At 31.8% G+C, this 16,320-nt stretch overlaps 6 protein-coding genes across 13 annotated transcripts; 4 read left to right on the plus strand and 2 right to left on the minus strand.

Annotated features, from left to right (window-relative positions):
- The first annotated feature begins 243 nt into the window (after window positions 1–243).
- Window positions 244–3,843, plus strand: LOC143177783 (xaa-Pro aminopeptidase 3). The gene is made up of 6 exons (XM_076375948.1): window positions 244–481; window positions 587–1,531; window positions 1,612–1,974; window positions 2,044–2,221; window positions 2,347–2,941; window positions 3,012–3,843. Exons 1-4 carry the CDS (start codon window positions 433–435, stop codon window positions 2,208–2,210), a joined length of 1,524 nt encoding a protein of 507 aa, XP_076232063.1. The 5' UTR covers window positions 244–432; the 3' UTR covers window positions 2,211–2,221; window positions 2,347–2,941; window positions 3,012–3,843.
- On the minus strand, window positions 1,981–5,642 carry Paics (PAICS bifunctional enzyme). The gene is made up of 6 exons (XM_076375949.1): window positions 5,503–5,642; window positions 4,259–4,579; window positions 3,830–4,173; window positions 3,479–3,754; window positions 3,047–3,191; window positions 1,981–2,967 (listed from the first exon to the last, which is right to left on the minus strand). Exons 1-6 carry the CDS (start codon window positions 5,507–5,509, stop codon window positions 2,801–2,803), a joined length of 1,260 nt encoding a protein of 419 aa, XP_076232064.1. The 5' UTR covers window positions 5,510–5,642; the 3' UTR covers window positions 1,981–2,800.
- LOC143177782 (amidophosphoribosyltransferase) lies at window positions 3,112–9,558 on the plus strand. 6 transcript variants are annotated; one of them, XM_076375941.1, is made up of 9 exons: window positions 3,112–3,227; window positions 3,373–3,464; window positions 7,151–7,358; window positions 7,426–7,718; window positions 7,803–8,052; window positions 8,120–8,356; window positions 8,438–8,565; window positions 8,749–8,970; window positions 9,035–9,558. In XM_076375941.1, exons 2-9 carry the CDS (start codon window positions 3,438–3,440, stop codon window positions 9,305–9,307), a joined length of 1,638 nt encoding a protein of 545 aa, XP_076232056.1. In that variant the 5' UTR covers window positions 3,112–3,227; window positions 3,373–3,437; the 3' UTR covers window positions 9,308–9,558. The 6 variants fall into 6 exon arrangements, with proteins under 6 accessions (XP_076232056.1, XP_076232059.1, XP_076232057.1 ...); XM_076375946.1 differs by lacking the exons at window positions 3,112–3,227; window positions 3,373–3,464 and adding exons at window positions 5,758–5,870; window positions 6,019–6,150; XM_076375947.1 differs by lacking the exons at window positions 3,112–3,227; window positions 3,373–3,464 and adding an exon at window positions 5,913–6,150 and having other exon boundaries at window positions 7,151–7,230; window positions 7,308–7,358.
- Window positions 9,203–11,121, minus strand: LOC143177785 (uncharacterized). The gene is made up of 4 exons (XM_076375950.1): window positions 10,871–11,121; window positions 10,542–10,800; window positions 9,700–10,433; window positions 9,203–9,330 (listed from the first exon to the last, which is right to left on the minus strand). The coding sequence occupies exons 1-3, from the start codon at window positions 11,027–11,029 to the stop codon at window positions 9,730–9,732; spliced, it is 1,122 nt and encodes a 373-aa protein (XP_076232065.1). The 5' UTR covers window positions 11,030–11,121; the 3' UTR covers window positions 9,203–9,330; window positions 9,700–9,729.
- A 292-nt stretch (window positions 11,122–11,413) lies between these two features.
- Mys45a (SDA1 domain containing protein Mys45A) lies at window positions 11,414–16,199 on the plus strand. 3 transcript variants are annotated; one of them, XM_076375957.1, is made up of 10 exons: window positions 11,417–11,558; window positions 11,642–11,736; window positions 11,805–11,909; window positions 13,577–13,675; window positions 13,752–14,267; window positions 14,358–14,589; window positions 14,670–14,805; window positions 14,904–15,225; window positions 15,320–15,883; window positions 15,954–16,199. In XM_076375957.1, the coding sequence occupies exons 2-10, from the start codon at window positions 11,650–11,652 to the stop codon at window positions 16,152–16,154; spliced, it is 2,262 nt and encodes a 753-aa protein (XP_076232072.1). In that variant the 5' UTR covers window positions 11,417–11,558; window positions 11,642–11,649; the 3' UTR covers window positions 16,155–16,199. The 3 variants fall into 3 exon arrangements, with proteins under 3 accessions (XP_076232071.1, XP_076232072.1, XP_076232073.1); XM_076375958.1 differs by having other exon boundaries at window positions 11,424–11,563; XM_076375956.1 differs by having other exon boundaries at window positions 11,414–11,736.
- On the plus strand, window positions 11,806–13,507 carry Orc5 (origin recognition complex subunit 5). Its single transcript, XM_076375967.1, has 2 exons — window positions 11,806–11,909; window positions 12,022–13,507. The coding sequence occupies exon 2, from the start codon at window positions 12,112–12,114 to the stop codon at window positions 13,408–13,410; it is 1,299 nt and encodes a 432-aa protein (XP_076232082.1). The 5' UTR covers window positions 11,806–11,909; window positions 12,022–12,111; the 3' UTR covers window positions 13,411–13,507.
- Window positions 16,200–16,320: the final 121 nt, after the last annotated feature.

Below are 16,320 nucleotides of genomic sequence, written 5' to 3' on the forward strand. Positions count from 1 at the left end.
TAGAGATGAATGTACATACAATTATGACATCTTATAACTTAACTTTTTCTCCGAAAACCGTTGATTCTTCGCGATGTATTGATCGTTAAAAAAAAGAAACTTAATCGGCAGTTGTTACAAATTCACTATATTCAATAAAGTATAACAATCCTATGAAGAAAACTCATCACTGATATTCGAAATTTAAATGAGTACATTGTAACTGCATAGTTTTGCTCAAAATTCCCTTGCGTGTATATGCATGCGTGTGTGTACAGTATATAATCTCTGATAGCATTGTATAATCAACTCTGCGCGATACGATGCACACGGGCACAGGGATATATGCGCGATGTGGGATATTGTAAAGGCGCGATGATCTTGAATACTTATTGAGTAGAAACTCTTATTATTAGTACACTCTTTAAATACCTTACATAAAGACAGATCAAAATGCTCAATACTATAAGAAATTGCGCTGCATTTCAACTTAGAAAATATGGTGAGAAACGAAAATATATTGACGAAAGTTAGGTTATATGTATATATAAACAACAATATTAAATTTGAAATTTCTACACTACTAGGATAATAACTATAATTTTAGGGCAGCGAAGATATATTCGATATTCTATAAACAAATTTACAAATAATTTAAATCAACGACAAGCAGAAGATTCATCAGTTGTCTGTTCCCAAGCATGTGGCCAACCAACACCAATAACACATCCTCATTTAATGAAAGATGGAGAAATTGTTCCAGGCATTCAACTTTATGAAGTTAAAACAAGAAGGGATAAACTGATAGAGAGTATTATTTCACATACTTCCAGTACAAATGTAAACAAGTCACATATTATAATTTTACCATCATCATCTAAAGTATACATGTCTGATAAAATACCATATGTTTTCCGTCAAAATACAAACTTTTTATATTTCACTGGTTGTCAAGAACCTGACTGCGTTTTGGTGATTACATCAAAAAATGAAAATTTTGTAACCACCTTATTCATGAGACAACAGGATGAACATTCTGAATTATGGGATGGTCCTAGAACAAAAATTGCAGCTGCTCCAAAAATATTTGGAGTTGATTCTGCACTTCCTATAACAGAATTTGATCATTTCTTTACCTCATTTATAAATGAAAATAAAAAAAGTACTATTTGGTATGATAACATTGATATTGCACAACCAAACTTGCATAGACAATTACTTGAATTACTTAAAATGAACAATGGTCAAACATTTGTTTCTCCTATGAATATAATACACAAAATCAGATTAATTAAATCACAATCTGAGATTGACCTAATGAAAAAAAGCTGTAAGATTATTTCAGCAGCAATATCCAGAACAATAGAGATGTCAAAACCAAAGATGAGTGAGCATCAATTGTTTGCAATTGTGGATTATGAATGTCGTATGAATGGTGCTGAATATTTGGCATATCCACCAGTTGTTGCTGCAGGCAAAAATGCTAATATTATTCACTATATCAGTAATAATCAAATAATTCAAAATGGTGACATGGTTTTAATGGATGCAGGTCTGTTTAGTTCCTTCATGTGTTGGAAATGTCTATACTATTAATGTCTAACATCACTTAATTTTTTTGTGTCTTTCCAGGTTGTGAATATCATGGTTACTCATCAGATGTGACTAGAACATGGCCAATTAATGGTACATTTAATCAGGAACAAAAAACTTTATACAGTATTTTACTGGAAATTCAAAGCAGTTTGATTCATAAACTGAAAGAAATGCCTTCATTGGATCAATTATTTCATGATATGTGTTCTTTACTAGGCAAAAGACTTCAAGAAATTGGATTAATACCAAAACATTTAAGCAAAGAAAAATTACTTTCAGCTGCATATACTTATTGTCCTCATCATGTAAGTCATTATTTAGGAATGGACGTACATGACACAGGAAAAATTTCTAGAAGTATAAGACTTCAACCTGGAATGATTATAACGATTGAACCCGGTAGGATACGCTACAAAATATCAGTTTATTTGAAACTTTCAAAATATTTTTACTTTACATTTTTCATAGGTATATACGTAAATCCTAAAAATCGTTTTGCACCGCCAGAGTTTTATGGTTTAGGAATTCGCGTTGAAGATGACGTTTTAATAACAGAAAGCGGACCAATAGTTTTAACGAAAGATTGTCCAAAAGAAATTAATGAAATAGAGGCTTTAGCTAGCCAAAGTTTGTAATAATGACCAAAGTAATAATAATAATAATAATATTGCATGAATACATGTATACGTTATACAAGTTTATACGTTTAATTTTATAACATTATACGCTGATACTATTAATGCAAATTGATCATTTCTTTTTTTATTTCAGACTAAGCGCGTATTACATTGAAATAGATTATACGCAAAGAACTATGTACATTTTCGTCTTACTCAAAAATTTGTTTAAGTGGAAACAAATGTATATTATATACTTGCAACCAGTAAAGAACAACCAGAAAAAACAGTAACACAGTGTACACGAAGAGAGCTAACATGAACATTTATATGTGAAATCAATTACTGGTCAGAAAATAAACTGAATGATCTTATACTTATGTAACAGAATATGTGCAATGGCACAAAAAAAAAAAAAAATTAAAAGGACAACAAAAATATGGAATAACATTTACTATGATGAAATGATGAGTCTATCATACGAAGCACAGTATGTTGCAAACTAAAAGGTATTAGCCGTACGTTGTTTTTCAAAAAAGTCTATAATACGATAACCGAATGTAAAGTAATTGCTATTAATATTGTATGTATCGCTGAACCAGAAAGGCCTAGAGAACGAGGTTCCTTAATTTGTAGTCAGCTTCCTTCAAAGCAATAAAATTCATTAATTGTTTTACTCGCAGACGTGCCCAAACCATATGGTCATACAGTGCATGAATTTGAGCTGCTGCAAGAGCTGCACTTTCAGGGTAGGCAACAGTAGTACATCCAATCCCTAACGATAAAATGTACGTATTTAATAGTGTCGTTTTGGCATAGATTTGAACCATAACGGAATATATTTTGTAATTCACCTGAGGGAACATTAATGGATGACCACAAGTCCTGCGAAATATTCTCCGGCTTAAACGGCGGACAATTAATAACAGGCAAAGACGTGTTCCCAGATAGTACTGGTCCCAATCCATTGCTTCTCCCTGCTACAGCTATTAACACGACCTAAGAGAGACAAAGAGGATTCGCGATAATTCTGAAGTAAACAGTACACATTCATTAGTATCAACGGTTTTATCATCATGTTTTGATTTTTGAGTTGTTTCACAATAAGTGGCGTATAGGTCATTATAGATTTCAATTTAAGTATCAGTGTATTCGACTATCAATGCTGCTTTCTTTGCAGATATTTATATTGAAATATATTTTTATGCCGATACGTGATACTTGAACAAAATATTACAATTACAAATGTACAAAGACTCGCAAATGTTATATGTAAGTATATGTACCTTTTCACAACTACTTTCATATTCTGCCAGAATACGTAATGTTTCGTGAGTACTTTTATGTGCACTACATACACGAAGTTGAGTTTTCAAACCTAAAGATCTAACATGCTTTGCAATTTTTTTGCAATGTTCTTCATCAGATGGTGAACCCATTAAAATCACAACAAGGCTATTAGATTGTGGAATAAGGTAGTCAAGTTGATCTGCTACCCACTTGAAATTACGTTTTACTACATCCAAATCTTGTTGAGTTACAGTAGTTAAATTTCTGTATACCTAAAAGAAATATTTAATAGTAGTATAAATAATATATGAGATTGTTAAGTACAAAATATTTGCATCAAAATATACTTGTTTATCTTTCATTAGTCTTTTATCACCAGAGGGCCAAAGTCTCCAAGAATCACTGTCAATTACATCTGCCACCATTATTACACCATCTGCATCTACACCAAATTCTATCTTCATATCTACAAGAACACAGTCTCTAGTTGCCCATGCTTTTTCTAAAATCTCAAACACAACAAGGGTAGTACGTTGCATAATGTCAAATTCATCTTTTCCTATTATAAGTCCATTCAATTTAAATTGAGCAGAAATAATTTGTTCCTCTGTCCATTGAGGGTCATGATTAGCATCATCTTTAAAAAATACTTCTTGTAATGGTGGATTAAATTTGTATCCTTCAGGAACCTCTGAAAAATAATGTAACAATATAGCAAATACTTTAAGTACTTTACTTTAAATACTTTTTTAAATACTCTGTTATAACTATCATACCCGGGTGTCTTTTTAAAAAGCTACCGGTAGCCAATCTCCTAGTAACCCATTCTATTGGAACCATCTGACATTTTTTCGAAATAAAACTAGTATCATTTATTAATTTAACAAAAGCTGTTTTTATTCCAGCTTCATTTAACAATTGGAAAACTTTGGCTGTAGTTGCTGTACTAATGGCAGCTTTGCCCTCTAAATCATGAGATTTTAGACCATCTCCAGCAGTAATGCGATCCTTGCTTTGCAAAAGGCATAATGTAGGGTCACTCAGTTCATAGACCTTTTTGGTCTTTCCTTCTATGATCAAATTCCCAAGTTCGTGTGCTGCACATATTAAAATTATATATAAAAATCTAAGTAATATTAAAAAAATTTAATTTTATGATTTTAGACCAATTTTAACAGTGATTCTTATAAATGATTGTATAAAAATGTAAAATTACTTTTCCAAATGATATTTTTAAAACTAAAAAATTCGAAATTACTTATTCTATCATATGTATATATTGTTATTACACTTAATAATAATAAAAAGATTCATATTTAAAAGACCACATATTAACTGTTTCTCCGTAAACGTACGTGCGATATTTTTGAACAGTTAACATGGATCCTTTATTTCCAACACATTGTTTTTAAGTAATAGTTTTGAAAAAAAATATGAAAAAATTCATAGAATTTCTTTAACCATTCTATATAAAGATTACAATAACCAATTTCATTTTGAACTAGAGAAAAGAATCGTTCATAATCTATGTAAATTACAGTAATCTTTTCCTGAATCGATATTTGATAAAAAGATCCTGTAAAGTGTTTTAATGAAATGAAGAAATATATTTTTCAGCTTAAACTACACGTCATGATAGGAATGAATAAAAAAAAATCAGAAATTATTGATATTAATTTGCCGCACTGCAAATTGCGTGACAAAATATCGTATTATATTATAGCATACATTTGTAAGTTACTGCTACTAATTTTCATTGTTTGTTTTAATATTAAAATGAAAATGAAAATGAAAATGAATTTGTACGAGAAGCTTGTTTCATATAAAAATAAAAATAATACGTATGTTTGAAGTAATTTTAATATACTACAAATGCATAAAAAATTAATTGAAGATCTTATCTTTCAGGAATAACTGATCTTCAATAAAAAGAATACGAGCCCTTTAAGGCACAAGATTAAATTCGTCAGAATTTCAAAACATCATGTGATAATCTAACAATAATTAATTCTCCACTCACCACTCATGTTTCTCCTTGTACATCCACCTCGTGAATGCCAGTTTCTCGCGTCTTGTGCAATCAACTCTTTAGTAATCCCCACTTTTAAAATTCAGCTCTATTTGATTGGCGTAAATTTCTAAATTATCTTTATGCAGGTTGAATGGTAAATCTATAGATCATAATATATGTATATGTTTATCCAACATTTACACATGATGTACATATAAACGGTACTTTTAAAAGCTAAAATATGAGAGCACGAATCTTGGTGGTGTGATTTTTATCTATAAATACAGCATCGGAAAGAACAGAAGTAAACAGAAAGAATAACACACATTTCATAAGCAATATCTTCATTATATAAACTTAGATTCCTGTCCGATTAGGTAAGTTTAGCATATCTAATTGACTAAACGAAAGATCATAATGAATTTCTTCGAAAGTTTTGGCGAACTATATTCGTTATTTTAATTAGTGTTAGCAAGTAATCAAGTAATTTCAAAGTAAGATAGCTAAATAAGCTAACCCCACCAGTCAAAACCAGGTTTCCATTGGTCTACGCACTCATTCGTACTTCGGAAGCCAGTCGAGACGCATTGTATTTCATGCGGATCTCTTTTGAGCTGATACCAGAACATCATAAACGCTCAAACGTTAACGCACGTGGTATGTATACCCATGCTTTAAAACTCGTACATACATATACTTAAATGAGAATGCTCTAAAAAGCAATCATCGAGTTCACTAAAAAAACCTTTCGATGGAAATGCGACGATTATTTGCTTCTAAGAAAGAAATCTTAAGAGAAGATGTATAGAAAACATCTTCGTATTTGATATGAAACCGGCAAGAATTTCATTCAACAAGTGGGTACAGTCACCAATAAAAGGACTACCTAATGACGCAAGTATAAATTCGCAACCCTCGATCGATTAAATCTTCTATATTAGTCAAATTATTATGTTTCTTGACAAACCAGAGTTGAATTTATTTCTTAATTGTCTTCCTTTTTTTTATTTCATGTCTATTCTCACAAATTTACTCAACGTATGTGCGATACGCGTGTGTAGTATGCTTTGCTGTGCGCTTGGGTAGTACCGTCTATGTATAATCTGTGAACATGTGTGTATCTACCACGTACACACGCCTTTATTTTCTATGTGTGGAACTAATAGTGGACAATACCTTCAATCCCCCTACGCCCCCTTTTTTTTTTTACATATGATTTCTACATGATCTAGATTTGAAATCAACTTGCTAAGCTACATTAGAAAGTTACATTAATATTTTTCCAATAGTAGACATACCAGTTTCTGCAAGATTAACTGAAGGATATAAATATTTTCCATGCATATTGCTGTCAATATGATAGAATGACGGAATTGATTGCGAAATACTGATTAAGTAACTGTATTGAAAAATATAGTAGTAACATTGAAAGACAAGCTCTATCTGCTTATTAGAGGTCAATAGTTTACAGGGGCACTACTGATAATTTGAAAGAAATCTCGAGGGGGTCTGCTATGTCTTTTGCAATATAAGAAAGAATAATATTGTTTGTTCTTAGTATCTATATAAACAGCCTGAATTTGAAAGTACTTATTTAAAAACTTTATTTCACAAATATCTACAAATTACAATAGATTAACATATAAATGGTTTCCAGATTATAACTGGGATGACTTACAACATGCAAGCAGAGCTTTGCAATCAGATATTGCCTGCAGATAATGAAGAAGATAAAAGGTTGCATATTAAAAGAAAGGTAAGAGGTCAAAGAATATCTGGCCTTACTCATGAATGTGGGGTTTTTGGATGCATAGCTGCAGGTGATTGGCCATCTCAAATTGATGTTCCCCAAGTAATTTGTTTAGGTAAATATTATCATTATATTTACCACTATTTATTTCTTTACTAAATGCCATTTGGTAAATCCTTCAGGTTTAGTAGCCTTGCAACACAGGGGTCAAGAAAGTGCTGGTATTGTCACAAGTGAAGGTGTTTGTTCAAAATCTTTTCGTGTTCACAAGGGCATGGGAATGATTAATAACATATTTAATGATGAAAACATGAAGAAACTCAGTGGGAATCTTGGAATTGGTCACACTAGATATAGTACAAGTGCAGCTAGCGAAGAAGTTAATTGTCAACCATTTGTAGTTCACACTGCACATGGGGCATTAGCAGTTGCACATAATGGAGAACTTGTGAATACAGAATCGTTGAGAAAAATGGTTATGTTATATAATAACAATTTATAATATAGGTATTTTGCACTTTAAAATTAATTAACAATTGTCATTGATTTTCCGTGTTAGGTATTGGGTCGTGGAGTTGGTCTGTCAACATATTCAGATTCAGAGCTAATAACACAGGCTCTTTGTTTAAATCCTCCTGAAGGAGAAGTTAATGGCCCGGACTGGCCGGCACGTATAAAACATCTTATGCATTTAGCACCGTTATCGTATTCGTTAGTAATCATGCAAAGGGACAAAATATATGGTGTTAGAGATCCTTACGGAAATCGTCCGTTATGTCTTGGGAAAATTGTTCCGATTGGTAACTTAGGTATGTGATTAATTGCTATAGATTCATTTATTCTTCACAAATAATTTAATAAGCTGTTATTAAATAGCAGGAAGTGAATCAGATGATGACGATGAGGCCGAAGGTTGGGTTATTTCATCCGAATCGTGTGGATTCTTAAGTATTGGAGCACGATATGTACGCGAGGTGTTTCCCGGAGAAATTGTTGAGTTGACCCGTGAGGGAATTAAGACTATAGATATTGTTGATAGGCCACATAAAAAACCGCAGGCCTTCTGTATTTTTGAATATGTTTATTTTGCGCGTAGCGACAGTATTTTCGAAGGTAAAGTATAACTGTAAATGAATTATTAACATATATATATTTTTCTTTATTTTAAATACATCTTGGTGTAAAAACTTCTAGGACAAATGGTATATTCTGTTCGCATGCAATGTGGACGAGAACTTGCTTTAGAATCTCCTGTAGAAGCAGACATAGTCAGTTCGGTACCTGAATCTGGTACTGCAGCCGCTCATGGTTATGCCAGGCAGGTGAATATACAAATTCCACCATTTGCAATATTTGCAACAATAAATGCAAATGTGAAATTCATATTAATATGTGTTACGACTAGAATATCAATAAAATATATCGTCATTGCAATAGCGAATCGAGTTGTAGAAGTATTCGGAAAGAAAATGAAATAATTTTTAATAAATACTTTTACTGTGCAGTCTCAAATACCTTTTGCGGAAGTTTTGTGCAAAAATAGATACGTTGGTAGAACATTCATTCAGCCCAGCACGCGACTTAGACAACTTGGCGTAGCAAAAAAGTTTGGAGCATTATCGGAAAATGTGAAAGGAAAGAAATTAATTCTTATCGACGACTCAATCGTTAGGGGGAATACCATTGGACCTATTATCAAATTATTGCGTGATGCTGGAGCAAAAGAAGTAAATACACTTTTTCTTTGTACATGTATAATTTTGTACCTTATATACTTACGTATTTTTATAGGTTCATATTAGAATAGCTTCACCTCCACTAAAATACCCCTGCTACATGGGAATAAATATACCAACAAGAGAAGAGTTAATTGCAAATAAATTGGATAATATAAAACTAGCAAAACATGTTGGAGCTGACAGTTTAACATATCTATCTGTGGATGGACTTGTGAAGGCTGTGAGATTCGGTATGGACAATCGGGAAAGTAGCTACATTGGCCACTGTACTGCCTGTTTGACTGGAGATTATCCTGACGAACTTCCAAGTGATTTGGATTGGTGAAGAAATAGATTACCTTCATGAACCTATGGACGGTGGATCATACATTATCTATATTGTGTATTTTTATATTAGCGGAGTTCATTAACAATACCTAACTTAACATAATCTAAAATCTAATTAGTCGTGTTAATTTTTGATCAATGAAATTAATTATAATTATTGTATAATATCGAAAGTAATTCAGTATTTTGAGAGTAATTTATATGAGGTATTATGTATAGCGCGGCAATAAAAACCTCAAAATACTTTTATGTGTCAGTTATAGTAAAAATTATAATACGAAATATAAGTTTTAAGTAACGGGAATGAAATTAAAGTAAGAATTCTCTAAAGAGTACAAAATTAAAGAAACGTTATAAATTAAAACTGTTTAATGTAGAATAAATACATACATTTACATAAGGCTTATATAAGTATTCATATTAATCCATATTTACATTTACGTATTTTTCAGCAATTGCTTTTAACTGATCAGAAATTTCTTTCATTTTTGCCTCTCGTTTACGCTGTTTTACAATTTTATTGTCAATTGAATTTATCTGATTTATTTCAACATTGGACTCTCCCACTGTTATCACTTTACGTTCCTCACTTTTCCTTCCACTTTCATCTGTAACATTATGTGTGTCTAAGTCTTCTAATTGTGTTTCCATAGCGGATGATTCTTTTTTTTTGGTATCAGACGGTAACATTTTATGTCTACATGAAGTCTGCCTTATTTTACGCTTTATTCTAGATACGTTCTTCCGGGAGGGCTTAGTTTTGCAAGTCGCTACAAGTCTAGTTGAGGAATAATCTTCATCATTTGAAACTGGTGACTGTGGTTCTAGTGCCATAAACTCTGTAACACTGTTCTGACAATCAGTTTCAGGTTCTACTATTTTGGAATGTAATTGATTATCAGAGTATCTTGACTCTTTTTCTAATTCAGTCTGAATGCCTTCAGATTTGCTTACACTGTTAGATTCTTCTCTATCTTTATACATAGCAAAAGGATTATCTTCATCAGATTCAGACTCTAATTGTATGCCTTGAGATCTTTTTTCTTGCCTAATGCGTTGTTTTTCTAAATATTTGTGTAATGCATTTAGTCTATTATTTCGCATAGTTTTCCAAAAGGAAAGAGCTATAATAAAAAATTAAATGTATGGACATATTTGTTTCACAGCAATGAATAAACCATATTATTAATAAAGCTTTATCAAAGAAAAACGTTTACTTTACAACATGTTACCTTGCTCATGATATCTAAGCGGTACTCCAGCTTGTTTTAATGTATCCAAATTTGGAATGCATTCATTGTGTTCAGAATCACCAAGGAATTCTGTTCTAGATTTTATAAATATTCTTTGCATTTTGAGAGATTTTCTAGTTTTAGCGAAATATCTTAAATTTGAGGTAGCATCAAAAACGGGATCATTCACAACAGAATCATCATCTCGTACAAAAAACATGCAAGTACCACAAATATCCTCATAAGTGCCCTCGTAAAACTAACATTATTCATTTTAATATCATATCGAATTAATGTGTTTTATTTGTATTTAGTCAATATGTAATTACCCTTCCATTGATCTGCATTATTGGATGTTCAGTGTCAATTCCAATCATGTCTAACTGCAATTGCTCTTCGCTAAATATATTACTATCCACAACCCCTTCAAATTCTACATATACAAGAATCTCTTCCTCACTATCGGATAACTCATCATCGGATCCCATTTTAGTTAGTATTTGTATTAAATATTTATCCTTAAAATATGAAATTGTACATTAATTCACATTAATTGTGGAAACAGCATTTGAAGGATTGAGGTTTAAAACGAGAACGAAACTGAATTCGTGGCGCCATCTAGCGGTAGCGTTTCAGAATTAAACAACTGACTTTTATATTTTAATTCCAGAGTTCCATCACTAGAGGCGCCACCAATATGTTTTGATGCAGCAACTTTTCGAGAGACAATACTGGCAGCGTCACCTCGCGCTGTAACGTTAAAACTAAAAGTCCAAGTCGAGCTTCAACCCCCAGGCTTCACCGCTAGATGTCGCTACTAGTACCTTCTTTTTCAGGGGGTGGATTACGTTAGCGTTAGCAAAATCCGTTGATATAGTGCCCCACGTGTGTAGAAAGTTATTAGTAAACTGTTTCAAATAATTGTAATGAATCGAGAAGAATTTATATGAAATATTTGTAGTAGTCATTATCTTGTCTTACTCAGTGACCAATGATTCCACAAAAACATCTAAATCAGTACTGTGCAGTATTTAATTTATCGAATAGGTTATCTACCAATTTCAAATTCACCGCATAAAATACTTTGTATATTATTATAGATTAAAAAATGGTGAGACACAACAATCAATTGCCAGAAAATCTTCCACAGCTACAAAATCTTATTAAACGTGATCCAGAGTCTTATAAAGAAGAGGTAAGCTTTTTACGATACTACTATTTATAAGTTTCTTATTATAATATTATTTATTCATTATTTTGTAGTTTCTTCAACAACATCAGCATTACAAATCTATATTAGATGTATTTCGTTTGTCACCAAACAAGTTTAATAAGAGTCTTGATGAAATAATTATATTTCTGTCACAGGTAAGCATTACCAATAATTTCAATAATTTGTATCTTTAAGCAGTTGCAATTATTAGTATTGCTTGTTTGTTATAAATACCTAAACTTTTAAAAGATTTTTTTTCTCTTCCAGGTATGATAAAAAAAAGTTTCCATTAGAAGTAGGTTTTTATAATATACTAATACAGTGGTTCTCATTAATGATCAATCATTGATAACAATTATGGAGAAATATTTGGAATCTATAAAGGGAAAAATTTTGTGTCGGGAAAATGTTGTAAAGCAACTTTATTCTTTAATAGGTTACTCTAATGATCCAATGCCTTACAGCATATTCATTTATGGTCATGTAGCCACTGGAAAATCTGCTGTTGTCGAAAGCATGCTTTCTCACTTAGAGTATAATACTTCTTTTATTAATTGCATAGAGCACATGAACAGTAAACATATATTTGATTATATCTTGAATGATCTATCTTCAAATATGACAAATTTTTCAAATGATACTGCTAAAGTACAGCATAAATGCGATAATATTTCAGACTTCATAATGAATCTCAAATGGATTTCCATGACCGACAGTCGGCCGTGTGTCATAGTATTTGATAAATGTGAAAAATTAAGAGATATAAATGTCAGTTTATTACCTGCATTTTTGAGGTTGAAGGAATTATCAAATGTTGACGTTTGCACAATATTTATAAGCAATATAGTGTGGGAAAAATTTCGTATAAAAACCGGTATATATGATCCAATTAAGATTCATTTTCCACAGTATACAAGAAATGAATTTATTGAAATTTTACTTTCTTACAAGTCATTCGATTATGAAGATACATTTTATAAAAACTATTTAAACTTATTTCTCTCTGTATTCTTCCGATTCTGCCGAGATCTTAACGAACTTCGCTATATGGCTAAAATGAATTTTTCTAAATACATTCAGCCCATTCAGGCTGATGAATCGAAAAAAAACAATACTGCTGTGTTATGGAGAAATATTTCTACTATCTTTAAAACAAATTTAGAAGTTATTTATCTGCGTGTTACATCCGAAGATTTCGTAAATCATAATCATTTATCTAAAGAAATCGAATCGACAATGAAGCTGGCGCTAAGTTTCGAATTACCATATTACGCAAAATATATGTTAATTGCTTCATACCTTGCATCATACAACCCTGCGAAAGAAGACAAATATTTATTTTTGAAACAAAAGATGAAAAGGAAGAGGAAACTTACTAAACAGAAAGCTAGAAAATTAAATATTCATTGTAGTTCTTATAATTTTCCAGTGTCTAGAATGCTTGCAATCTTTTGTGCGATTCTCGACGAGAAAGTTGATATAAATGCTAATCTACTTGCGCAGATCCCGTCTATGTGTCAACTTGGCTTATTAACTATTGTAGGAAATTGTAACTTGGATGAACTTAAACTTAGATGTTGTGTGTCCTATGATTTTATTCTTGTTATAGCTAAAACTGTTGGATTTAATGTACAGAACTACTTACATAACTCGTAATCGTCACATCGCTATTGTATAAACAATTGATTAACTTACAAATATTTTTTTTGTAACATTCACTGATTTTTCACTAATAAAAAAGTTGAAACTTGTAAATATACCACTTTTTGTTTGTACATATGTATCATAAATGACTAGTATAATTTTCTTATTTTTAATACAGGTGGCAGATTGTTACCCAATTGTTCTAGAATCATTCCCTCAGGAAATCATTGATATATTGCAAACGTACAATACAATACTTGACAATGAAATGCGATTGGTAAGTGTATATTATAAAGAAACTGTAACATACAGCTACTGATGTATACTCTAATTCATTTACATCTTTTTTGTAGACATTTTGCAAAGCCTTAATCCAACTACGCAATAAATCTCTTTTGGAACCTACTGTACTCCTCAGTTTATTTTTTCAACTTCTAAGATGCCAAGATAAAAATTTGCGACAGTTTCTTGAAATTCACATCATCACAGATATTAAAAATATCAATGCTAAGCAAAAGAACGCAAAAATAAACACGAGCTTACAAAATTTTATGTTTTTAATGTTAAAGGACTCTAATGTTAGAGCCGCAAAGATGTCTGCAGATATTATGATAGAATTGTATAAGAAAAACATTTGGAATGATACGAAAACGGTAAATGTTCTGGCTACAGGATGTTTTGCTAAAACGACGAAAGTTATGGTTGCTTGCTTGAAATTCTTTTTGGGAACTAACGTAGAAGAACGAGAAAGTGATAATAGTGACAGTGATAGCGAACCAAATATCAAAGAAATTGCAATGGCTAATAGAGTGAATAAGAAGACAAAGAAGCGTGAAAAGCAATTGGCAAAAGCGAAACAATTGTTAGCGGTAAGACAGCAATTATTAATGAATTATGCTGTTAAAATAATTTTCCTTCATACGTATGTAATTTGAATAATTGTATTTTAATCATTTCAGAAATCTAAAAAGAAGTCGAAAGCACCAGCATTTAATTTCTCGGCATTACATTTGATTCACGATCCACAAGGTTTTGCAGAAAAACTATTTAAGCAACTGGAAAAAAATAATGATAGATTTGAAATAAAATTAATAACGTTGGACGTAATCTCTCGGCTTATTGGTTTGCACAATTTATTTCTACTGAATTTTTATCCATATCTACAAAGGTTTCTCCAACCACATCAGAGAGGTATATTTTTTGATTATTACAAACATATGTACGATTATAGTCAAATATAATATAATCTATTATTTCTTACATAATTTTAGAGGTAACGAAACTTCTACAATTTGTCGCGCAATCCTCTCATGAACTCGTTCCTCCTGATGTTTTGGAACCAGTGTTGAAGACTTTAGCAAACAATTTTGTTACTGAACGAAATTCTGCTGACGTTATGGCTATCGGGTATAAAAGAAAAGTTTAAAATTACTTAAAATTTAAGGGATAGATGTTAAATAGATAAATTATCTTGAAAGATGCACTGAGGAAATTATTAATTTCAGATTGAATGCCATTCGAGAAGTATGTACGCGATGTCCTTTGGTAATGAATGCAGATTTACTGCAAGACTTGGCACGATACAAGCATTACAGGGAACGTAGCGTAATGATGGCTGCACGTTCTCTGATCGGCTTATACAGAAGCACGATGCCAGAACTATTGCATAAAAAAGATAGAGGCCGACCTACAGAGGCAACTATTACTTTAGAAGTTCCCAAATATGGACAAGTATCTGCTAAAGACTTTATACCAGGTGCTGAAGCTTTGCTCGACGACAGACCTGTCAAGACTCGAGAAATTTCTGATACTGATTCTGAAACTAGTGTAAGCAAAAATATCTTTAATCGACATCAAATTTATTTCCTGTCGCAATCAGTGGTTAAGGAACAATATTTTGTTCATACAATATTTTTTGTAGGATAGCGACGATGAATGGATCGATGTAAGCCATAGCAGCGACGAAGGGGATCATGATGATAACGATAATAAAGATGATATCGATCAAGATAACGGTAATACTGAATTTGACGCGACAGATGCAAATGAAATGAGTGGAAAAGTACACGATGATGAGAATCAGGTGACAACGGATAAAGATGAAGACGATAATATAAATGTAAAAGTTACGCAAAGTGTGAAAAGACAAAAAAGCAAAGCCAAGTGTCGCGCGATAAGAAAACTCGAAAGGAAAAAGCTGAAAATGAGGAAACAAGCAAGTTCAGAATTGAAAAAAACAGAAACAGTAAGTACAGAAAAAAAAGAAAAGGCGTCCCTAATATCCACCGAACGATTATTAACCGATGAGGACTTCATGAAAATCGATGTGGCATTAGCGAAGCAACAAGTAACGTATGCTAAGCGCGGCGAAAAAAGACCGCATTCAAAGGATAACGAACCCTCAGAGTTCGTCAAATTGACAGATATCGAGAATATCTATAAAAAGCGAAAGCATGATAAACAAGCTCGTATTGAATCTATAAAGGTATGCTCTAACTTCCTTGGAAAATATCAAATAAAAGTTTACTTAAACCTATTGAATTTGTTTATTACAGAAAGGACAAGAAGGAAGAGAGAAATTCGGTTACAAAGAAGGTCGTCAAAATCCACTTTGTAGTAAAACGAATCGCGAAAAGAAGAAGACTAAAGCTTTTCAAATGTTAAAACATAAAATCAGAGGAAAAGTGAAACGTTCTTTCAAGGAGAAACAAATTGCTTTAAGAAATCATCTACTGAAACAAAAACGAATGAAATGAATGTACATAAAATCCATGAATGTAATAAATTTTGCATAATACGTTTATTACCTCTTTATTTCTTTAAATTCTAAGATACATGCAATATTTGAATTTTTTTTTCTTAACCCTGAAGTCAGCCTGCAATTCAATTTGAACCATGAAATGTGAATACAATGATGGTGTT

The sequence above is a fragment of the Calliopsis andreniformis genome, chromosome 4 (assembly GCF_051401765.1).
Source record: "Calliopsis andreniformis isolate RMS-2024a chromosome 4, iyCalAndr_principal, whole genome shotgun sequence".
NCBI lineage: Eukaryota > Metazoa > Arthropoda > Insecta > Hymenoptera > Andrenidae > Calliopsis > Calliopsis andreniformis.